The sequence below is a fragment of the Bombyx mori genome, chromosome 22 (genome assembly GCF_030269925.1).
Source record: "Bombyx mori chromosome 22, ASM3026992v2".
NCBI classification, from domain to species: Eukaryota; Metazoa; Arthropoda; class Insecta; order Lepidoptera; family Bombycidae; genus Bombyx; species Bombyx mori.
The window spans coordinates 13,517,236-13,542,358 of record NC_085128.1 but is presented as its reverse complement, the minus strand read 5'-3'; the positions used below and the strand labels follow the sequence as shown (position 1 = coordinate 13,542,358).

Genomic DNA, 25,123 nt, shown 5'->3' with positions numbered 1-25,123 from the left:
CCAGAGAAAATGCAGCTATTTTAAATGTAAAATGTTTAAATATAAAAAAAATAATGTAAATGTTAACAATTTATTACGCCTGTGTCTATGTCCGTCCCTACTTACCTCTACTTTACTTATAATGTCAAAGCGTATGTTTATGCCATTGCCAAGAATAACAAAATCATAAAGCATATTAAGCCGTTTTTAATATCGTAACATGTTTAACATTATTTCCCGAATTTCGGTAGTCTTAGAAATAAGTAGCAGCCTATTGTTATGATTAAGGAGACCTCGCCGGTCTGCCAAGGTACTCTAGTTAACAAATACAATAGTAATTGTACCTAAATTATCTCTAATTTTATCTACAATAAACCTCTACCATATATTCTGAATTTAATGTACTAAGAAAGATTCGTGTAACTTAATAAACCTATACTTTTCTCCTCAGGTTTGCGACAGCATAAAAAAGCTGACTATAGTTTTATGCAGTCAGCAATGTACAGCAAAATAATCTTATACCGAAATACGTACAACATAGTTCTTTATTACTCAATAATTTCATATTTGCTTTTTCTGTGAATAATAATACGCTCACGTAATATAATAAAGTTGAAATATGTACAATCATGGATTCGATATTAAATTAACATCGTTATATTGTGAACGTGTTTGTGCGGTTAAGCTTAAATGAGAATCTTTATTTATTTGCATAAACCCACTTATATATGTATGTCAATATGCATATAATAGTGAAACTAACAGAATTAAATGCGGACTATATAGGGTTGATTATAAATCACATTATACTGAAATTGGCAGGAATATTTTTCCTAATGAACAACGTGCATAAAAAATGTTCACGAACGGCTTCCGCTGTAAAGGAATATCATCGTGTAATAAAAATCAAAACCCGCTTAAGTTATAATTTTCGTAATTATTATTACTAGTGAGGGATGTCTTGTGAGCCAAGCTCTGGTAGGTACCACTACCCTGCCTATCTCTGCCGGGAAGCAGTAATGCGTTTCGGTTTGAAGGGTGTGTCAAACGTTATACTGAAAAAGCTGAGACTTAGAATCTACAGATGTGTGAAGATGAGCAGCGGCATTGACCTGGTTGATGTCTATGGGCTTTAGTAACCACTTAACGCCATGTTTACCGTGAGCTCGTCCATCCGTCTAAGCAATAAATAATAATAACAATAAAGTGCGAAGAGGCATTCCGGCTGTGGCTAACTACGTCACAAGGTGATGTTATGAGCTCTGAATACCACACCGCAAGAACCGGGAGCTCATTCATCTATCTATGCAAAATAACTTAAATATAAATTTCAAAATTTATTTTACCCTTAAAACAAGATCAGGGTGTACTAACTACCCTTGTTCAAACACGTAGCCGACTGTGTCGCCGCCGGCTTATTAGGACCGCTCTCAAATTTTATAGGGAAAGTAAAAACTTAAGAATCTTGTTACACTCTCATCTCCGTTATCAAAAATACAGCTACTAGACAAAGAAAACGTTATCGTTTCAGTCTGTGACAAGTAAAATGATATCGGATGAAAATATTACGATCTAAAACCGATAACTCGGATTAACTTTGACTGTGCGGGTTTTTTATTTAACTTTCAAATCGAAGTTTTAAAATCATCTTAATAAAATAGCTTAACTTAAAACAGGAATTGTATTTTATTTTTTATGGCGTACACGGGTCAATGACGTCACCGCCCACCTTAAAACATTGAGTCTAAATCTCATGAATGTATTACTGTATACACTGCAGACTCATAAGACGTATTAATGCCAGTAATTACGCAAATTATATTTTTATGCGTTTAAATTTGATCACACTATGTTAGCTTTTCGTCATGAAAGTAATTCGTGAATATATTGTTACGCACTGGGGTTCGGAATACCGAAGTACAAATTAACACTATATTAGCACTTAGAACACTTCACAAACACTTTAAAATTCTCAATACGCTTCTTCCGCTTCGCTTCAGGTGATCCGTTTGCTGTTTCGCTTCGAGTAATTCCGATTACTAACTAACTAACTGCGTGCGATTTCTGCAGCGTTTTTATAGCCGATACCACATCCCTAGAATTATCGAGAATATTCCACACAAGTCGATTATTGTGTTTCCGCTATCTGAAAATAGATGGCGTTGTACTTCTCGAGCGTTCTAGATGCTACTAGATCCTTCGATATTCATTCGACTATTAGGCGATAGATCGTGTTACTCTTACCGGCGTAACTATATGTCAATCACGTATTTCATTAGAAAGATTGAGACTTGTCTCCGTGCAGGACTGGAAGACCGGCGTTTTTAGGCCACGGTGATTTCAAACTGTAATTACAAATAAGCAAGTTTTTAAATATGTAATATATATGTACATATTTACCCAGTTCGGAATCTGGAAATTACATTTTAAAACCACACTTTACGCTCGTTGCTATTAACCGCTAAATCGAGGGCGTTTTTCATACACTTTTCACATAGTTTTGTAACGTCACAGGATAGACGAAATCATCCCTAAAAATACAATTTAAAGTAATATTTACTAACGCTTAATAATGCAACGTCGATTGCCGTTTCAAATTGGATTCTCTGTTTCAATTTGTACCCGCGAATATCGATGAAGTATACATATTTAAGTATCGTAAAAAATCGACAATTTTCTAATTTTAAATAAGTTTGCGGTATCGCAATGTTAACAAGAGCTATTATTGTGAAATAACATACATTTTTTGGAAACATGATGTGTTTCTTTAATTGGCTCATGTTTGGGAAAACATCCTCTGTACCCTGTGTCTATTTAAATGCTGTTGAAACATTGTTGATTAAATAAATAAATAAAAGAAATAAATAAATAAGTGTCATTTTACATACGTAATAAAACATTATTTTTTTACAAAAAGAAAACCGACCTTTACAGAAGGAAATGAGGTATCATCAATCAATTCTTAGACAATTAAAGATGCATTATTATGGAAAACTCGAAAACCACGCGTCACATCTTGATAAACTTCAATAGGACCACATGATTTCAAATACAAAATCATTAAAATCAGTTGACACAGTGAAAAAAAAAATACAATCGAATTAATAACCTCTTACTATTTTGAAATTAGCTAAAAAGCTTATTGCTAAATTAAGGTAACAAATAGAAAAATGTGTTAATGACTGATGGATTCAGAGAGAGAGAGTATGCTTTATTAAGCACAAAATAAACGAAAATGCAAAGCATTAAATACAAAAAAGTACAATAGGCGGTCTTATCGCTAAGAAATCTCTTCTAGACATCCATCGCATTGATTGTATTTTTAACATTGATCCTCGATTCGCATTGCAAAAAATAACGTGAATAAGTAATTTTCTCATTAAATGCTTCATAATAGATTCATATCTCAAGCGAGAATGATTGAGAAGTTTTCCAATTAATTTTGTGTTTGTATAACTTCCAACTAAATCAGCAGAAAACAAATTATTTATCCAATGTCGAAATTCGAAAACGAAATAAGAAGTGAGCTACGTCATTTATTTTGGTTTATTTGTAATATTACGGAAATAACCTTTGATACACGCTGAAATCACAACTAAAATCCTCTCTTTTTTTGGGTCAGGGGAAAATTGCCGGACTTCCGCCTACGAGTTGGGTACCACAGACGGAGCACGTTGGAGTTGACCGACCGACTAAAGCCCTTGTCGATATTGAGCGACAGGGGTTTTTTAGTCGGTTCGGATAAGGCAGAACTCATACAAGGCAGGCTTGAGGCAAGGCGGGGCCCCCGTGTGGTGCCGCGCCCTGACTCGCAGGAACATCGCGGCCCTGCGACGCCCGCAGCGTGCAATCGCGGTCAGGGCGATCCGTGGATACCGCACCGTCTCCTTCGAGGCGGCGTGCGTTCTCGCCGGGACGCCTCCCTGGGACCTGGAGGCGGAGGCGCTCGCCGCCGATTATGCGTGGCGATGTGACCTTCGCGACAGGGGGGCACCACGTCCCGGAGAAGGAGCGATTAGAGCGCGGAGGCTCCAATCTCGGCGGTCTGTGCTGGAGGCGTGGTCTCGCCGCTTGGCGAACCCGTCGGCCGGTCTCCGGACCGTCGAGGCGGTGCGCCCGGTCCTCGCGGAATGGGCGAACCGTGGCCAAGGGCGTCTCACCTTCCGGTTGACGCAGATGCTTACCGGCCATGGGTGTTTTGGCCGGTACCTGCATCGCATCACCCGGAGGGAACCGACGATGGAGTGTCACCACTGTGACTGCGACGAAGACACGGTCGAGCATACGCTCGCATATTGCCCCGCATGGCTGGAGCAACGCCGTGTCCTTGTCTCGCAAATAGGACCGGACTTATCGCTGCCGACCGTCGTGGCCACGATGCTCGGCAGCGATGAGTCCTGGAAGGCGATGCTCGACTTCTGCGAGTACACCATCTCGCAGAAGGAGGCGGCGGAACGAGAGAGGGAGAGCTCATCCCTCTCCTCACCTATCCGCCGCCGCCGAGCCGGGCAAAGGCCCTTCTCCGGCCCCTGTAGATGGCAGCTTCCCCTCGGTGAAGGTCAAGGGGCGACCTGAGGGGGTATAGGCCGCGCGGCGCGCTACCAGCACTCTAGCGCGCTGCCCAGGAGTTATGAAAGAGCGACCGGTTGGCGGTGTATCGCGTCCTGACCCGGCAGGCTGGTTCTGGTCCAGCGGGGTATTCCGGGACACCAGCGGCACTGTCTAGGCGGCCTGACGGGCTGCCGTACCGAGACGGCCGACGTTTCAGAGCCTTCGATTCGCCTCGAAGGCTCCGTCGGCTGGGCGTCCTTGGGGTGAGCCGCGCCGTCTGGTTCTAGTGTTGACCGCGGTAACCCCCCTACCTCATCCGGGTTCTGACCTCGGAGAGGATCGGACGTCGGGTGTAAGAGTGCAGGGGAGTCGTTTAGTGGGTGAGCCCTAAAATCCTTGGGCCCGCGATCTGCTCTCAACACCTGCAGATCGTTGAGTCTCACATACCCCGCGCGCCCCGTATGCGCGGGGACCTCGTAGGAGGTACGGACCCCGGCCAGAAAAAAAAAAAAAAAAAAGGCTGGAGGAAAGGCGACGCTTTTCGCGCGGAGTACATGGCTATCCGCGGCCTTAACTGCGATTGAAGCCAAGCCAACAGGCCGGCACCACAGCCTTGCCTTTCGGTCGGTATGCTGTCAGAAGTCCACATACGTCGTCAACTCATTCCATAAGGTACAGTGGTAAAACCAGCATAGGTCAGGAAGTGCAGTCATTCGGCACCCGGTTGCTCTTTCGCATGTTACACGTCTTCTTCTTCTTCTTCAGTCTCCTTCAACAATCCCGAAACGAACATACACAGAAGACCCGAAACACTTAAGGTGCCAGATTTGGGTGAGATCCGATATACGTTAAACTTAAATATATGTTTAACCTTCTTCCGCCTTCCTAGCAGCTTATCAATTCCTTCCTTTTTTTTATTGCTTAGAAGGGTGGACGAGCTCACAGCCCACCTGGTGTTAAGTGGTTACTGGAACCCATAGACATCAGCTACAACGTAAATGCGCCACCCACCTTGAGATATTAGTTCTAAGGTCTCAGTACAGTTACATCCTTAAAATGTGGTTGATTTGGATTTGAAGAATATCTAGTCAACGTGCACTTAACAGCTTATTGTAAGGTTTAAACATTTTTCATATGTTTAACTACAGTGGACGCTGTATGTAGGCAGATTTCACTACTAACATTTTATAAATATGAATAGGTATCTACAATTTCTGAATTTGCAGTTTTAGAATTAATATGTTCTTGAATTAAAAATATTCAATAAGTCACTGAAGGATTACACAGCACAAAAACATTACATGAAAAACATTAATCCATGGCAATTATGGTTGTTTTTAAAGTCACAGCTGTTGGACCTAATGGCCGCTGTTTTGTTATATTACTTCGTTTATCAAACGGGTGCACGAGACCACGAGCATCTGTGAATGAGTTTTATAAATTCAATTTTGACTAGTGGATCTAGTGATCGAACTAACGATATAATTTATCAAATTAAAACATTGTATTATGATCAATAACTGAGTCGTAGAAAGGAAACATTTATATTTATACCAGACCTCTCGTCTAATAACTATGTAATTGTAAATCATTATGGTCGTATGAACATAGCTGCACGATTTAAGGCTTACTTACAGACAAAAATACGATTCTAGGGATGGATCTGATTCACGATATAATTAATAGTAATCTTGATTGTCCAGATCTCGTAGCTGACTACTACAGGTATTAATACCTATAACCTGCCCCAGAAATCAGACCGTAGTCTATCCGTTGTGGAGTATATCGGATGCCTTACCTTACGCCTTTTTTTTCTACCTAAGCTGATGCCTTGAAGGCTTCGGAACCTTAACTAGTAGGTGAGCTCACGGGGCTCAAACCTGACGAAGTTGCTAACACGAACCCTAGCAAGAGCCGTGCTTCCCAGAATCTACCACTGTATCGGAAACGCGACCCACTGAGAAGATCCGGCGAGAAACTCAGTGGGCTGTGTCTGAGGGTTAAACCTTACGCCTTGCCTTACCTGCCCTTTTATGCCTTACCTTGCCTTACTTTACCTAACACGGACGGTTCCAAGAAAATCAAAAGATACCGTCAAAAAATCCTCCCACTTTCCAGATACTTTTAACGTTCAGGGTATAATTTCTTTGTGTGATTGTATGTCGGACGAGAGTGTGGGGAAATCGTTTAGTGGGTGGATCTTTCCTAACTTCAGCCCTGGCCTTTACCATCTACGACGGTGACTGTTACTATCTTCGACCACCAAGTCCTTCGTAGCCCATTCGTCCCCTACTGAACCAGATCAGTAGAAAGTTGTAGTAGTCATTGTCAATAATGTGGAAGCCGTAAATAAAAAAGAAAGATTTCCATACAAATTATATTTATATTTCATAGCATTTCATAAATCTGTTTATAATATTTTCGTAAAAGTAGCATCGTGCGAATAAAAAAACTTAAAAATCCGAACCTCAAACTGGTGTTGTGTAGAAAATACTATATCGTACACCAAAATGCGGCAAACAACTAAGTTCGACGTACAATTGGCGTTCTTATCACTTTAAAAGATCTGTTTCGGACCAATATACACCGGAAACAAAATTAAATGAAACCTTAATTCTTACTTAATTTGAAAAAAAAAATACATTAATTATTATTTAATTATTAAGTTAATTTGGAGGCGAAACGACAACGGCTCTTCAACAATCCGACCGTCGGGATGGAATATTTTTGTTTTTTGAACAATTATCGGTTGGGTATCTGAAACAATTGAACTGTACGATAATTACGATACATCAATATCGCCTTTAGCAATTTTCTTTTATCAATAATTATTCACATAGATATGTAGACTAGACAAAGAAGATTATGAAGATGATTTTTTTTTTACTGCCCTTGTAGGCAGACGAGCATACGGCCCACCTGATGGTGAGTGGTTACCATCGCCCGTGGACTTCAGCAATGCCAGGGGCAGAGCCAAGCCGCTGCCTACCTAGCCAAGCCGCTGCCTACCAAACTTTTTACTGGTAGTAGGACCTCTTGTAAGTCCGTACGGGTAGGTACCACCACCCAGCCTATTTCTGCCGTGAAGCAGTAATGCGTTTCGGTTTGAAGGGGGGGCAGCCGTTGTAACTATACTTGAGACCTTAGAACTTATATCTCAAGGTGGGTGGCACATTTACGTTGTAGATGTCTATGGGCTCCAGTAACCACTTCGCACCAGGTGGGCTGAGAGCTCATCCACCCATTTAAGCAATAAAAAAAATTAAAAAATCTTATTTGTTATTGTAGTAACATTGTATGAGGCAAGGACGAACTCAGAGCTGATCTGACGTTAAGCGGCAGCTGAACCCATCAATTGAATTGAAATGATGCTTGTTCTGATATTCAAGTCAAAACAAACGAACGGCAAAAATAAGCACGATTATGGTGTGATTATTAACACTAATTATCCGTAGTGCGTGTGCTAGGTAGATTACCCCACCTAGAAAACATAATGGTGTTTATATGCCAAAATCGAACCATAGCAACTGGCAAGACCAAAATTATAATAGACTTCACACAAGGCCATTCTATATTTTTGGCTCCGGAAAATGGTCATTTTTGTATAGCTTTGGCGGATGAATGGGCCACCTGGGGTTATAAGGTTATCGGAGCCCGTAGACATAAACCAAAGTCTCACTCCTATAGCTCAATGGCTATGGAATGCATTACTGCTTTGCGGCAGAAATAGGCAGGGTTATGGTACCTACCAATATGGCTCACAAGACGCTCTACTACCGATAAAAATAACGTAAAACACAAAGCTAATTTTGGTAACACGTGTTTCAAACATAACATAATAATATATAGAAGCTTCATCAAAAATGTACAGAAAAAACATTTTGGGTGAATATGGGTGAGACGAGTTGGCTCTAGAGTGACATTCGGTGGCTACCTAATACATCGTAAAAGGCGGGACACCTCGTAAAATTTTATGTTTCTCCCTCAATCTTGACACCTTCTCAATGTTATTACGCTACGATTTCCATGTAATAGCAAAAATACGTTTTACGCAATAAAATTTATTTATATGACATCGTTTAAATAATCTTTGGGAAGAGGCCATTTTAATTAAATTTGCATTTTATAAGAGAGATGTTTAAGCACTTGTTGTATGTTGTATTGTTGATAAAAATTAAGATGATGAAAATTGTCTAAACTTAATTCTTTAAACAAAATAGGTAACAGACAAAAACAAGGCGCAAAATATGAAAAAGAAAGACAACAAATACATTACAAATAAAATAAGATGACTTTATCGTGTGAGAGTTTGCAGCGACTTGTAAGGCTAATTAATGTACGTAATGCTAATACGTACATTACATACATTAGACGTAGAAGTCCGTAAGGTTTTTAAAGTTGACAGCGGCTTGACTCTGCCCCTGGCATTGAATTGCATTGCATTAGCAACGATAACCACTCACTATTAGGTGATACTTAAGCTCGTCTGCCTAAAAGGTTCAAAAAGGTAAAATAACAAGGTTATTTGTTCAGCGAGAATACTCGTTACAGCCTGCGCCCAGTTAAGTATCAATCTAATGAAATTATTATTAAGAAAGGTGACCTTTGGAATGAAACAGTTAATTTACCGGCGTAGAGCGATAAAATAATTGAAACCGCGAATTTACTGAGTTACCCGTTATGTATATTTACCTCCTTGTTTCTTCCAAGTCTTTTCAACATACTGCTGAACTATAGTGCCATTCGGATGAATGATCGTCTGTGTTTCCTTTTCAACGACAGGCTGATCATAAGCTTGAAACAAATACACAACATCGTACGTGATGTTTCCGTTTTTTATCTTCTGCCAGAAGTCAGCATCGACTTTGAACATAACGGTGTTATTGTCAGCAGGATTCGCGACTGCATCATCTGAATCACAATATATGAGATTTTTTAAAATATTATAAACAAACTTATGTGGAATACTTAAGTACAATTGTATACTTAATACTAAAGATTTTTTAGATATTTTTGGTTTGCAAGAAGCAATTTGAAGCTGAAACGATATTTCAGTACTACTACTAATTCAGTTACAATACTAACTCGGAACTAATAGAAAATAATGTTAATTTGATTTAAGACAGTAATACTGTTTAGAAGATTCATATTGTGTCCACTAAACGTAACTGAAAATAGAGTCAAATGTCGAAAGCTCGCAGAAATTCCCTCCTGACAAAAACTTCATTAACGTTTTGATTTGCAAATTGGATGAAACGAAAAACGACACCCTACAAAGACAACAATATATGTACATCTGTAAGATTTACTTGGATACGGAGTTGGATACTCTTACCAATAGCTCTAGCTTTTATAATACCCTTCCATTCTTTATCTACGTAACTTCCGCCCTACTTCCTACTTTGATTCACAGAATAATCATTCATGTCACTTTGAGCTATGGAACAGCAGTTATACCTATACAATTCAGACTCCGACCGGATTATTCGAAGTGGGCTATAATAGTCACATTGTAATCTTAATGGACTCCGGTCTGACTATGAATAAATTCAAAAAATAAAAATATTAATAATTAGAATATCATTACAGTAACATAATATTATTAACTATTTGTAGTCTACTTTTTCAGTCCACTAAAATTGTGTATAAAGTAACGTTTACAATTAATACCCACTCCATTACATTGTCTGTTTTACGATCAAAATAAAAACGCTTCATACCGTTTAAAGTGAAAATATCCGGAAGCGTATCCGGTTTCGTATTTGAAGTAATCGTTTGATCTTCTTCGTCGCCTTTTATACTGGATTGGATTACAGTGGGATTCACAATCCTCTCCCTTACATCTAGATCAACTTCATCCTGAGTGTCCAACGTCAAAACGGAAGGTGTTCTATTATTTCCGTTTGCGTTATTCTCGTTAAAAATATTAAAGGTTTCATCACTGCCAATGAATGGATTGGGTATTTCTTCGTTGTCGATAGCTTTAACTTCCTGAGAGAATACGTCTACTTCTTCATCAAGACTCTCTGTACTAACAGTAGGCATACTGTCCGTATTAAATAAAATAGCCACATCATCAAAATTCATTTGATCGTCCTCTAAATTTATGGGCTCATTAGCAATGTTATTATTTTCTGACAATGGAATCATTGAATCAATGTATTTCATTTCATTCAATATATTTTCAGTACTATCAGTCAGAATAATATTCAATTGATCTTCAGAATTATCAGTTTTACTAGACAAAAGATCAAGAATATCATCGTTTCTGGCATCTACAGTAAGAGTTTCAGTACTTTCAGTTTGTCGATTATCTTCAACTGTGGAACGATTGTGTAATGAACTAATTGTTGGCGCTACATAACTTTCAGCAACAGTCGGCTTTGAAGTATCTAAAACGAAAATTTAGGAATAAAGTATTTTCATTGATTAACTGTGTATATAAATACTATTAAATACGAAAGATTGTTTGTTTGTCATCATGAAAATTTGCGTTCCATACAAAAAAGCTTGTAGGATAGGAATATTAAAATTTATTAACGCAAACGATAACAGTAGGCAGCAGATTGGCTCTGCCCCTGGCATTGCTATCGTCCATGGGTAACGGTAACCGCTCACCATCAGGTGGGCCGTATGCTCGTCTGCCTACAAGGGCAAAAAAAAAAACGTAAAGTTCCTTTTCGGAATTTCAGATTTGTCAGATATTTATGAAATATATTACAATATAATATATAGGTATAACGCAACTGTGTGTTGATATTCAAACTGTCATTTAAAGTCACTAATAATACGACAAAACTCCATTTTAACTGTATTTTGTATTATTATGTTGACAATGTGTGTTGATACTCAAACAGTCATACAGAGTCAGTCATAATAAAACAAAACTCGATTTGGAACTGTGTTTTATGTATACATATGAACATAAATATAAGATGAAAATCATTTTTTTTTAACAATGCCTTCTTGATATCTAAAATAAAACTCATTGTATACTCACCATTTTTCTTGTTGTTCAATGGACTGAGAACTTGTAAACCATTATTAAAAAGATTAATTAAGTTGTTCAATGGACTTAACAGTGAACTCACTGTGGTGCTCTGTACTTTTTCCCTTTCTTTATCTTCGTCACTTGTGAGCGGAGATACCACATTACTATTTGTAGCACCATCTTCACTTTGTTCCCTAAACCAATTAGCCTCATTAACGAAAAAATCTTTTTTTTCTATAACTTCAACAGGTTTTTCATTTTCTATATCTTTCGCTTCTTTTATTTCTGGAACTGTACTAAATGTAAATGTAGTTTCTTCGGGGATTTTTGTTTTATTGTTTGAAAAGTGATCTTCTTCAGTGATATTACTGCTTCTAAGTGGCTCAGAGTTTAAGTACCAGGGTTCTGGTGTTGAGTGGTCGTTGTTTGGAATAAGTGGTTCATTCAGCGGTTCATCGAAAGTAGCTTTTTCTAAGGACTTCTCCATAGGAGAACTAGGTTGATTAAATATATTATCATCCAAAACGGAATCTAAGATTTCGCGACCTACTGAACTATGATGATGATGATGCTTTACAACTGGTCGACCCGTGTCACTTGGTGTATCAGTTGTGGTTGTCTCATTTTGTAAATTAACCGTTTTTGCTTGAGATTTATATTTATCGAAAGATATGTTTTGTCTTAAAAATTCACTTGGATTATAATCATCTGGATTTGAATTGTGTTCACTATTGTTCTTAGTAACATAATTCGTGGACAATGTACTAGTTTCGATAGATTTCTCTGTTGCAGCAATGGGAATAATAGATTCATCAAAAATAGATTTTGGTTTGTCGTGTTCATTGTCTTGTGCCGATATCCGCATATTAGGCATTACCTCCTTATTAAGTTGATGGGCTTCTGTACTAAACAAGCTTACATGAGGAGCTTTCTGTGGGAAATTATCAACTGCAGATGGATCTTCTTGTACCAACGGCTTATTGTATGGTACTGATTTCATATTAAATGCAGTATTTGGAGCCGTATCTTCTAGACGAACGCCCCGTGAAATTTCTGTTTCAATAGTTGATATTACTTGGGGCTGCTCTCTATGTCTTGGAATTATATCTAAAGTAGCAGAATTTACACCCATATTTTCTTGTACTAAAGGCCTATTATCTGGTACTGATTTTATATTAAATGCAGTATTAGAAGCCTCATCTTGTAACTCATGGCGTAGCAAGTTTTTTGTGTCGGCAATTGATGACGTCACCCGAGGCTGATTTCTATGACTTGGATCCGAATCTAGAGCAGAAAAACTTGGAATTGCCTCTTCTTGTACCAAAGGCTTATTGTATGGTACTGATTTCGTATTAAATGCAGTATTGGGAGCCGTATCTTCTAGACGATCGCCCCGTGAAATTTCTGTTTGAATAGTTGATATTACTTGGGGCTGCTCTTTGTGACTTGGAATCGTATCCACAGCAGCAGGATTCAGAACCACAGCTTCTTGTACTAAAGGTCTATTATCTGGTACTGATTTTATATTAAAAGCAGTATTGGGAGCCTCATCTTGTAACTCATGGTGTAGCAAGTTTTTTGTGTCGGCAATTGATGACGTCACACGAGGCTGATTTCTATGACTTGGATCCGAATCTAGAGCAGAAAAACTTGGAATTGCCTCTTCTTGTACCAACGGCCTATTGTATGGTACTGATTTCGTATTAAATGCAGTATTTGGAGCCGTATCTTCTAGACGAACGCCCCGTGAAATTTCTGTTTCAATAGTTGGTATTATTTGAGACTGCTCTTTGTGTCTTGGAATGATATCTACAGCAGCAGGATTCAGAACCACAGTTTCTTGTACTAAAGGTCTATTATCTGGTACTGATTTTATATTAAATGCAGTATTGGGAGCCTCATCTTGTAACTCATGACGTAGCAAGTTTTTTGTGTCGGCAATTGATGACGTCACCCGAGGCTGATTTCTATAACTTGGATCCGAATCTAGAGCAGAAAAACTTGAAATTGCCTCTTCTTGTACTAACGGCTTATTGTGTGGTACTGATTTCATATTAAATGCAGTATTTGGAGCCGTATCTTCTAGACGAACGCCCCGTGAAATTTCTGTTTCAATAGTTGGTATTATTTGAGACTGCTCTTTGTGTCTTGGAATGATATCTACAGCAGCAGGATTCAGAACCACAGTTTCTTGTACTAAAGGTCTATTATCTGGTACTGATTTTATATTAAAAGCAGTATTGGGAGCCTCATCTTGTAACTCATGGTGTAGCAAGTTTTTTGTGTCGGCAATTGATGACGTCACACGAGGCTGATTTCTATGACTTGGATCCGAATCTAGAGCAGAAAAACTTGGAATTGCCTCTTCTTGTACCAACGGCCTATTGTATGGTACTGATTTCGTATTAAATGCAGTATTTGGAGCCGTATCTTCTAGACGAACGCCCTGTGAAATTTCTGTTTCAATAGTTGGTATTATTTGAGACTGCTCTTTGTGTCTTGGAATGATATCTACAGCAGCAGGATTCAGAACCACAGTTTCTTGTACTAAAGGTCTATTATCTGGTACTGATTCTATATTAAATGCAGTATTGGGAGCCTCATCTTGTAACTCATGACGTAGCAAGTTTTTTGTGTCGGCAATTGATGACGTCACCCGAGGCTGATTTCTATGACTTGGATCCGAATCTAGAGCAGAAAAACTTGAAATTGCCTCTTCTTGTACTAACGGCTTATTGTATGGTATTGATTTCATATTAAATGCAGTATTTGGAGCCGTATCTTCTAGACGAACGCCCCGTGAAATTTCTGTTTCAATAGTTGGTATTATTTGAGACTGCTCTTTGTGTCTTGGAATGATATCTACAGCAGCAGGATTCAGAACCACAGTTTCTTGTACTAAAGGTCTATTATCTGGTACTGATTTTATATTAAATGCAGTATTGGGAGCCTCATCTTGTAACTCATGACGTAGCAAGTTTTTTGTGTCGTCAATTGATGACGTCACCCGAGGCTGATTTCTATGACTTGGATCCGAATCTAGAGCAAAAAAACTTGGAATTGCCTCTTCTTGTACCAAAGGCTTATTGTATGGTACTGATTTTATATTAAATGCAGTATTGGGACCCTTATCTTGTAACTCATGGCGTAGCAAGTTTTTTGTGTCGGCAGTTGATGACGTTACCCGAGGCTGATTTCTATGACTTGGGTCCGAATCTAGAGCAGAAAAACTTGGAATTGCCTCTTCTTGTACCAAAGGCTTATTGTATGGTACTGATTTCGTATTAAATGCAGTATTGGGAGCCGTATCTTCTAGACGATCGCCCCGTGAAAATTCTGTTTGAATAGTTGATATTACTTGGGGCTGCTCTTTGTGACTTGGAATCGTATCCACAGCAGCAGGATTCAGAACCACAGTTTCTTGTACTAAAGGTCTATTGTCTGGTACTGATTTGATATTAAATGTAGTATTAGAACCTGTATCTTGAAAATTTTGACGTTGCAAAATCTTTGTATCAGTACTTAATGACGTCACCCGAGGGTGGTCTACATTTTGTCCCGAGGGTCTATATCTTGGATTCAAATCTAGAGCGGCAAAATTCGAAATCCCTTGTTCTTGCACCAAAGGCTTACTATCTGGTACTGATTTCGTATAAGCAGTATTAAGCGCAGTATTAAGCGCAGTATTGGGAACAGTGTCTTGTAAATCATCACGTAGCAAAAATTTTGTATTTGATGACTTCACCCGTGGTTGGCTTCTGTAACTTGAAATTGAATCTAAAACAGCAGGATTTTGAACCGCATTTTCTTGTAATAAAGGTTTATTGTATGGTACTGATTTCGCGTTAAGTACAGTATTGGCAACGGTGTCTTGCACATCATTATGCAGAAAAATATCTGTGCCAGTAGTTGATGATATCACTTGAGGCTGGTTTATCACTTGAGGCCTGAAAGTTGGATGTGATTGGCCTTCATTTGTCTTTCCCAGGATGTCTTTCGCATTTACCAAAACATCGTTCTTATTTTCATGTGGTCTCAAGTTCCCTACCAGTTCTACATTTCCTCTAGGGTCATCTATCATAAACGTTTTATGGTTTTTATCCAAATTAGTATTTGTTCCAGCCGCCAGTATATTCCGCATTTCTGGGCCTATAATAACGAAAAACTTTATTAGTTTAAAAAATAATATGCAACAACTATGCAAAATTATCTATGTTATTCGAAATAAAATTAATACTCATAAATATATGAAAAAAATATACCTAGTCAGGTCATAAATTCTGTCACATGTTTAATGTAAAATAATTGAAACAAGTTTATTCATTATGTAACCATTCATATACCAAAATGAACTTAACAAAACATAAATTCTTATGACACTAAAGTTTATTCAAAATGACCTCCGTGATTTTGAATACAGGCCTTCAATCTGCGCGGCCAGTCGTCGATCGCAGCACGAACGAGGTCCATGTCAATATCGGCGGCTGCCTTAACCAAGGATGTCTTGAGTGACTCCAAATTGGGATGAGGCTTTGAGCACGCCTTTTCCTCCAAGTGTTGCCATATCTTGTAATCTAACGGATTCAAATCTGGACTGGAGGAGGGCCAGTCTTCGTGCCAGATGAAGTCGATTACACGCGCCGCCAGCCAGTCTTGTGTGCTCTTCGCTCTATGAGCTGGCGACGAATCTTGTTGGAATACCCAGTGCCTGTTATTGAACATGGTATGAGAAACAGGTTCCACAAGGTTCGTCAGGACTGTATTTTGATACACAACTGCATTCGTTTTTACACCTTTCTCACAAAAATGTACCTCTGTTAAGCCCCAATAAGAAACTCCCAACCATACCATGAGCGAGGATGGAAAATGACCTCGTTGGACACGCGGAATACGGTTGCTCGCTTCTTCACTACTGTGTGCGTACACCTTATCATTTTGTTTGTTGTAGCTCTCTTCTACGGTAAAATTTTTTTCATCCGAAAAAAGAATTTCCCGATATTTTTTTCCCGCGTACCGCTTCAACAAAGCGCGGCATCTCTTCAGTCTCAGGTCCATTAGACGAGCATTCAAACGATGTCCTGTTTTTCTTCGATATGCCCGAAGCCCTAAGTCTTCATTTAACACCCTTTTCACCGTGGTTCTGCTTAACCCCATCTGAAGGGCCAACGTTTTCTGCTTACGTTTGGGATTCCTTTGAATTCGCGCCTTCACAGCTTTTATCACTGCTGGAGTCCTAACAGACCGAGGGCGACCACTTCTTGACCTGTCATCTATACTAGAGTCTTAATTGTATCGTTTGATGGTACGATAAACGAATCTTTTGGTTATATTCAAATTTTTCAGTATGTTAAAAATTTGAATTGGCGCGTAACCGCAACGATGCAACGCAATAACTTGCAAAGTCTTCTTTAAAAGCGTCCACTCCATATTTAAAAATGAGTAAAATTCTAAAAGTATACATTTTTATTTTCACGAACAATTCAAAATTCGAATTCAATAAACTTTTTTGTGGCCAGCATTCTAAAAGAAAAGTTTTTACTGTGTGACAATACTTATGACCTGACTAGTTATAAAGCTCCGTCTGTAATGCTTACAATAAATAAAAGCAAAAACGAAGATAGTCAGAATATAAAATTAATAGAAAAATCATCAAACTTATCCAATTGAAGAGAAACGATTGCATACCAATAACCGCTTATTAACCTTACATCTGATTTAAGAGGAACTTGAAGTTAATCATATTCTGTCCAACTATTAATTTAATAAAAACAAAGTGGGATTGATTTGATAGCTGAATTCTTCGACCTACCCAACCTACTTATACTCCCCTCAATTTCCTACCTAACTGCATAGTTTCTAAAGCCCTATGTTCTGATAGTAAAACATGTCAAACTATTACAAAATAACTTCAGAACTTTAGATGATCGAGCGCTATCTTTTATTTGTCACGAAATCACCTGTTAGATTCAATTAACTTCAAGTTCTTACTTATATACCTATTGCAGGGGAGAAAGTACAAAGTAGTGGAAAATTTTATATATATATGTAGGTTATAATATATAGGTACATAAAATAAATAAAAGATAGCGCCCGATCATCTAAAGATCTGAAATTATTTTCTATTCACGTCTTTTGCACTCAGGAAGAGATATTTATATCTGATCTGACAATAAGTGTTGACATCCGATTAAAAAAAAATTCGCGGATAGATTTGGTCTAAACTTAATTTTAATATAACATGCTTTAAAACGAAGCTATACTTACGTCTATTATCTCCAGGTATATATCCAGAATTCATCTGTGAGTTTGTTGCTAGATTTCTGTTTACAATTCGAGGTAGGTGTTCCATTGGGGATTGATATTTATTTTGTAACTCAATAGCGCTCCTGGCTATTTCTTTAGGATTTACTGAAGGTTCATTACTTAGATATTGGGTTTTATTGTCATAAGCCCCGCGCATGTTTTGTACCCACGGTCGCTGTACTTCTGCATTAGGAACATTCATGTAATTTGATCTAAATTGTGACGCTTGTAGTCGAGGTAGGGGTTGTTGGTTATAGTAATTGGGAAGGACCGATCTAGGGTATTGCCCCTGTGGATTTCCATTTTGTGAAACTGAAGTTAAAGGTTCCCGAATCGGTTGAAAATAAGTCTGCTCAATAACAGGATTTTGTCGGACTGGGGGTACATTGATTTGTTGGAATTGCCTCAATCCATTTTGTCCGTTGTTTTGATAATAATTCTGATCATTTCTCGTACCAGTAACTCTATATCCCGTTGGAGTTTCAAACGCTTTCGGCAATGCGGCAAGTGGTGGTGCACGGAATTCTTCATTGGGAGAATTTATTCTACGTTGCGCCATTTCTTGATAATAAGGTTTTTGATATACTGCAGCATGAAAATTTTGAGGTGGTGCAAAATTTGGATTTTCCCTTGCTTGAAGGTTTGATGGCCAATTGATAGCAGGGTATGCTCTTTGTCTCACATTTTCCTCATTATAAGGAATAGATACTGAAAGGCGTGGCAATTTAATTTTTTTAAATTAATTTAATATCAAACTATAAGTGTACTGTTATAAAAATAAGTCATCATTACTTTTAATAAGGCTATGGGCGTTAAAATAGTAATTAAAATGGCAGACCGTCACATCTAATAAAATAAGTTAAATGAACAAATCGTACATGTTACACATTATGCAGGTTTTTTTAAGTTAAACAAATTTCTTACTTTTTAATACGTAACTAGTTGTATTTATAACAAAAACTTACCAACAATTTTAGAGCTAAATACCACAAGGAATATTAAATTCACTTTGTATTCCATAGTTTTGGCTACATCGGCGATATTTCACACAACACTGTTAATTCCCGAGCCCAGGGCTCTTGTTAAAGCAGTATATTCCAAAGTAAATAAAGCCCGCTGAAAAGCTGTTCACACAATGACACGACCTTATTGTGTATTATAACGTTTGTGGCCTTTTTGATTTGTTCACATGTTACATTTTGAAATACGTCACAAATGAATTTGGGCCTCTTCTTTTAGATTTAGTCAAACATAAAAGAAAAAAAAAATACGTAGAACGTGGTACGACATAGTTAATTGACAGTATTATTCTATTGTTTTTCAACTTGTTTACGCAAGACAAAGATTTATGTGTTTGTTTCACTTTTAATACACTTTGTACTCATGTTATAGGTGTTTGGTATTGTTTCTGCTACGTCATAAATTTGTGAAAAAATTTTTTAGGATTCAAAGTCATTTTCATATTTGGATTGTAAGAACACAGATTCTTTTTCTATAGCCTAAAATATTAATTAGTGCAGTGCGCATTATTTTATACATGCACCAGTTTTATACAGGAACCCAGCCCGCTTTGCTGGCCGACTTAAGATTCTTTGCTATCAAACGACACACCCGCCAGGCAAATCTGGAAATTTCCTTTTTTTTGTATTGAAATTTGGTGGAGCCGCTTCGGATTCCATGGAAAAAATATTAATCATCGACTTTTATATTATTATCGTTTCAAAAATATGATGCTGATTCTAAATTGTTTCTATAGACCTTTATTTACATCATAAAATTGGCCATTTAACTATAGTTTCATACTGATTTTAGAAGATTACGACCGAAAACAAACAATGAACTAGCATCTCAACTATTTTGTTAAATAAAACTATTATAATAATGCTTCCATATTCATGAATATTAAATTATGTGTGCTTACTCATAATATTTAAATACATTTTAATCATATATAAACAGTAATGTAATATAATAACGTTGTGACACAATTTCATTGTTCAAATATAATTAATTAAATTAATTGAATAGCTGAGAGTTTTGCAAATGTATAAAAAGGGGGGTAAGATATTATTCATATACATAGTTATTCTACAAACAAATTTGTGGATTTTGTTTCTGGATAACTAGTATCCTGATAAAAATTAAAAGCTTAAGAAAAAAGAAGAATTAAAGCCTTTTTTGTAAAATGATTTTGTAGTTTAAATCTAAAATATACAAAAAACAACCCTTCGTTTTGGTGATTGAACAAACGGGGGCTGGAGGAGACAGTACAAGCGTACGTCCCGGCCCCTGTAGGTGGCGGCTTCCCCCAGACATGAGGGGGTCGAGGCCGCGCGGCGCGCTACCGGCACTCTAGCGCGCTGCCGAGAAGTAAGAGAGCAACCGTTGGCGGTGAATCGCGTCCCGACCCGGCAAACTGGTTCTGGTCCAGCGGGGTATTCCGGGACACCAGCGGCACCGTCTGGGCGGCCTGACGGGCTGCCGTACCGAAACGGCCGACGTTTCAGGGCCTTTGAAGGCTCCGTCGGCCGGGCGTCCTTGGGGTGAGCTGCGCCGTCTGTTTGTAGTATTAACCGCGGTAACCCCTTTACCTCATCTGGGTTCTGACCTCGGTAGGGATCGAACGCTTGAGCGAGGAGTGCTGGGGAGTCGTTTAGTGGGTAGGGCCCTGAAAACATCCTTGGGCCCCCGGTCTCGCAGTCGCTGACCAGCCCCACATACTCCACGCGCCCCCTAGGCGCTGGTAACTTGCAGGAGGTTCGGCCAACGGCCTGAAAAAAAAAATTGTGATTGAATAAAGTAAATTACGGAACTTCCGTAACCTGCAACCGAGTACAGTGCTTCTAATATGTCTCATAAAATTCACGGGAAAAAACAGGTGAGCTAAGGATTCTTTCCGATTTACACTCGAAACCTGGGTAAAGTTAAATTCCAGGGATTCATAAAACGTAATAAAACACGAGTGTAGTAAAACACAAAGTAAAACACGGTTTTGACACAGGGAACAGTCGCTGTTTCATTGGAATACAAAAACATTATTAATTCTGTAACGATGGAAAACATTTGAAATGTATTCAGTTGGTTTCTCGGATAAATAAAATTATAAAGAAAGTTAGTTTTAATATCTTCGATTATGATACATTTACAATCATATGATAAATTTTAAATTTAATTAGTTTTTTCTAAGACAAGGCAAGAAACGATGCATTCCAGTTTGAATTCCTACGCTTCATTAACTTAATTCAAAAGTATATTATTATTTTTATACTCATATTTCCCAACGTGAATCCTTATTTTTTTCCAAAAAGTCCATTGAGTGGAGATAATTTAATACATTGCATCCCATTTCAATTAATTTCATGTTAATTAATTTAATTTTGATTTCGTGCATTTTTACTTCTTCCACAACACCCATGTTTTCCATCTTTCGTTGAAATATAATAATATGGCTTGTAGGTTTACGACGAAGAGAAGATCTTCCACCGAGCGAGTGATATTGCTTGATAGACCGACAGCCCAAATGTTGTTGTTCGAAACTTGTATAATAATAATAATATATGCAAGCCTATCTTGAAAATGTCGTAAGCGAGATTCAGTCGACTTCTTCGAGTGCACCATCTCGCAGAAGGAGGCGGCGGGGCGAGCGAGGCAAAGCTCTCCTCCTACGCAGAAACCCGCCGCCGCCGAGCAGGGCGTCAGGACCGGGGTCGTATCCGTGACCTGGCCCCCTAAGAGCTAGGGGTCCCACCCGTTTTGTGCGGGGAGAGACCCAGACGTGGGGTAGCGTGCTTTGCACGCTCACCCGCAGTAGGAAGCCGGGTGATGGTAGACCGCGTTCCCCCGACCGCTCTGGGGGAAGGTGTAACGCGGCGCCATCAAGGCGGGCTCTCGGCCCGCTGAACAAGGGAACCGGTGGTCGTGTCGCTGGCGGCCGCCGATTCGGCGTCCGTGGGACGGTTGGATGGATGTAATGTGCTCTGCGTCAACCCTGTCCCGCCGTCTCAATAGCCCCGACTGGGCTCCGGCCCAGTCCGAGGTAGGGCGCCGGTTGTGAGCAGCAGGAGTTTTTAGTGAGGTTCAACTCCCACATACCCCACCTGCCGCGCGGGTGGGGATCGGGCGATTTTCTCCTGCGGAAAAAAAAAAGCGAGATTCAGGCGTATGTCAGTCAAATATCTTGCGTTGTATGATGGCTACCGCCACATCACTCCCCTCCGAGACTGGAGGTCGTGTCATTAAGCTAGCGTTGTCCGTACTGAAATTAGCTTGCAAGTGCCAGTGCTGCTCGAAGTCTACGACGCTCGAAGTCTGCTACGCCATGCTTATCTGTCATGCTTATTTCTGCCACAAAGTAATCAATTAAATTTGAAAATTGGAACAGTCATTACGTAATACAATTTATTATTATTATTATTAAAGCCTCATGTCTCAAAGAACCGGAATGACAAATTACCAGGTAGATCCGTTACTAATGTGCCTAACTACAACAGCTAAAATACATATTTCTATTTGCTAAAAACTCTAAAGGGATAATTAAAATCAGATGTCGCATTAAAACATTATTATAAACAGATTTTGGGCTATATGGTATACGAATACATTATGTAGGTACGTTCTATAAATTTATTATATTAAATGGCATGTAACATTCTAACCGTTGTTTTATCTCAACTACCGTATTCCTCAATCTCTGCTTAGGTATATAACGATCCTTTGAGTGAAATTAACGGTATACCTAAAGTTCTTCTTTTAACCATACCCATTTATTGGTGGCCTAAGGGGCTATCACTGTAATTGAAGCTCTAGTAAAGGTATTTTTATCTCAACTATCTATAAATTAATACGTGAACCATAAACTTTGTACCACTTTTTACGAAAATTGCGCGAACGGAGGAGTATGAAATTTCCAACACTTATAGAAAATACTAGCTGGCCAGACAAACGTTATTTTGCCATATAAATTGTTTCTAGGAGAGATAAATAAACTAGATACCGACTGCAGCGCCATCTTCCGGGCTGATTTGTAAATCTAAGCCATTCTCGAATCCACCTGAAGGTACACAGAAAGTTTTATTAAAATCGGTCCAGCCACTTAGGAGGAGTTCAGTGACAAACACACGCACAGAAGAAATCTAAATATAAAGATAGAGGAGTACAGAATGCCACTTTTTTTAAAATTATGCATTAACATTCAATCAATAAAAAAGCATTACACATACACACTACCATGTATTTGACACACACATATACATAATTTAAACTCTTTGTTTATTGTCAAACTTTTGTTATTGCTTAAAGTCTGTGGTCAAAATAAAAATAGGTTATTATTGTTTACCTTGAATATTATTAAAATTTGTCTATAGTGTGGTCTTGGTGAAATCTGTGAATAAAGAAGTATATCGACGCTTGAAAGGCAAACGTGACTAAGCGACAATGCGTGAACTTTACAGTAGACTAATTTAAAGTTGAAATACCTGAAAACAAAATTTATTTTAACAAACCTAGCTGTAGTAGAATCTAGCTAGTAGCTGTAGGATTGAAATGATTTTAATAGACCTAGAAATATATTTTTTTTGCACATCGAAAATGGTTATTGCCTATCAATTATGTACAAAGCAGTTATTGTCGCTTAGTCACTTTTGCCTTTCAAGCGTCGATATATTAATTAGTCTATGACAATAAAAGCTTAATGTTCAAACTTATAATTTCAATTAATTATAGTCGAATTTCAACTATGTACTGCGGGACCACTAGTTATCACTACATACTATAAAACAAAGTCGCTTTCTCTGTCCCTATATCCCTATGTATGCTTAAATCTTTAAAACTACGCAACGGATTTTGATGAGGTTTTTTTTAATAGATAGAGTGATTGAAGAGGAAGGTTTATAATAATAATATATGTATAATAACATCCATTAAATAGTGGAGAAATACTGGTATCATAAATTACAGTTTCCTAAGCGAAGCGAGGGCGGGTCGCTAGTAAGCGGCTTATGTAATAATAACACGTTTTTATTTACATATTTATATTAACTGTGATTATCAATTTTGTTTCGATCGGTTCCTTCGGAATAAACGTGCCACGAACACATCCGGGTGGGTAAGACCGATTATCCCGGACTTCCGTTCCATTTGTTTTCAATACCCACTCGGCGGCCTTTGTCGGGCTTCATTGTGAAGGGACTGCTGCAGGTGGAAGAAAGGAGATAGTAGGAAACTTTATATTGTTGAGTGATATTAATGATTCAGACTTATTGAAATTAATTGAATAGGTAAAACAAAAGTAATTTTCAGTTGATTTCAAATTAAATATATAAACATTGCATCTATCATTATTTACATACATTGTTTTAAAACAAAACAAAATTACTATTGTACATAATATACTTTGTAAGTATACAGAACTCCGCAAAAGCAAACAACACTTAAAGGTATTCGAATCGTATTTGATTTTTCAATTTCGCCTTTAAAGCTATTACTTTAAGATTCAGATTTAGAAACACAACTGTACATTAAGTATACACTTAATAAATGTGTACATTAAAATAATGTATCAGAGTCGGATGTATTTAAAGGTCACATTAGTTTGAGTTCAAGACAAGGAGCCATGAGTACAACGATTTTTCGTTTTATTATTGCTTTGATGGGTGGACGAGCTCACAGCCCACCTGGTGTTAACTGGTTACTGGAGCCCATCTACAACGTAAATGCGCCAGCCACCTTGAGATATAAGTTCTAAGGTCTCAGTATAGTTACAACAGCTGCCCCCCCTTCAAACCGAAACGCATTACTGCTTGACACAGAAATAGGCGTACCTACCCGTGCGGACTCACAAGAGGTCCTATCACCAGTAATTACGCAAATTATAATTTTTGCGGGTTTGATTTTAATTACACGATGTTATTCCTTCGCTGTGGAAGTCAATCGTGAACATTCGTCAAGTACGTATTTCATTTAAAAAATTGGTACCCGCTTGCGGGATTAGAACACCGCTCCATCGCTAGATACGAATGCACCGGACGTCTTATCCTTTAGGCCACGACGACTTCATTCCATGATATTCCATGATTTTCATTACATGATAATTTCTAGCAGAAAACCCCTAACCCAAACGGCATTGAAGAACTTTTTTCAATTAAAGAATATTATAAACTTATTCACGCAATATTTTTCTCTATTATATTTTTCTCTATATCTATTTTGTATGTTTAATTAACGTTGATGTGCAGACAAGTTAAACAGCTCACACTGGGTTTACACGCAACGATTATCAGAACTCGTTAACACCTCGTGTTG

The 25,123-nt window shown here is 38.3% G+C and overlaps 2 protein-coding genes across 4 annotated transcripts; both read right to left on the bottom strand.

The window, feature by feature from the left end:
• Nucleotides 1-6,893: 6,893 nt before the first annotated feature.
• LOC101744556 (uncharacterized) lies at nucleotides 6,894-19,179 on the bottom strand. Of its 2 annotated transcripts, none has more exons than XM_021348637.3 (6): nucleotides 18,790-19,179; nucleotides 17,786-18,532; nucleotides 11,531-15,670; nucleotides 10,251-10,922; nucleotides 9,223-9,441; nucleotides 6,894-7,301 (listed from the first exon to the last, which is right to left on the bottom strand). In XM_021348637.3, exons 1-6 carry the CDS (start codon nucleotides 18,842-18,844, stop codon nucleotides 7,273-7,275), a joined length of 5,862 nt encoding a protein of 1,953 aa, XP_021204312.2. In that variant the 5' UTR covers nucleotides 18,845-19,179; the 3' UTR covers nucleotides 6,894-7,272. The 2 variants fall into 2 exon arrangements, with proteins under 2 accessions (XP_021204312.2, XP_021204310.2); XM_021348635.3 differs by having other exon boundaries at nucleotides 6,894-7,287; nucleotides 18,790-19,176.
• A 298-nt stretch (nucleotides 19,180-19,477) lies between these two features.
• LOC134201002 (uncharacterized) lies at nucleotides 19,478-23,041 on the bottom strand. 2 transcript variants are annotated; one of them, XM_062675026.1, is made up of 3 exons: nucleotides 22,948-23,041; nucleotides 22,818-22,874; nucleotides 19,478-20,595 (listed from the first exon to the last, which is right to left on the bottom strand). In XM_062675026.1, exons 2-3 carry the CDS (start codon nucleotides 22,830-22,832, stop codon nucleotides 20,029-20,031), a joined length of 582 nt encoding a protein of 193 aa, XP_062531010.1. In that variant the 5' UTR covers nucleotides 22,833-22,874; nucleotides 22,948-23,041; the 3' UTR covers nucleotides 19,478-20,028. The 2 variants fall into 2 exon arrangements, with proteins under 2 accessions (XP_062531010.1, XP_062531009.1); XM_062675025.1 differs by having other exon boundaries at nucleotides 22,818-23,035.
• Between the last annotated feature and the right edge of the window lie 2,082 nt (nucleotides 23,042-25,123).

What these genes read in the sequence shown, in the direction of transcription:
- LOC101744556 (XM_021348635.3), bottom strand. Translation starts at nt 18,844, where the DNA reads ATGGAATACAAAGTGAATTTAATATTCCTTGTGGTATTTAGCTCTAAA. An exon ending in ATTTAGCTCTAAAATTGTTG is followed by an intron (nt 18,533 to 18,789) that starts GTAAGTTTTTGT and finishes CACGCCTTTCAG; the next exon opens with TATCTATTCCTTATAATGAG. An exon ending in GGATATTTTCACTTTAAACG is followed by an intron (nt 9,442 to 10,250) that starts GTATGAAGCGTT and finishes ATTGTGATTCAG; the next exon opens with ATGATGCAGTCGCGAATCCT.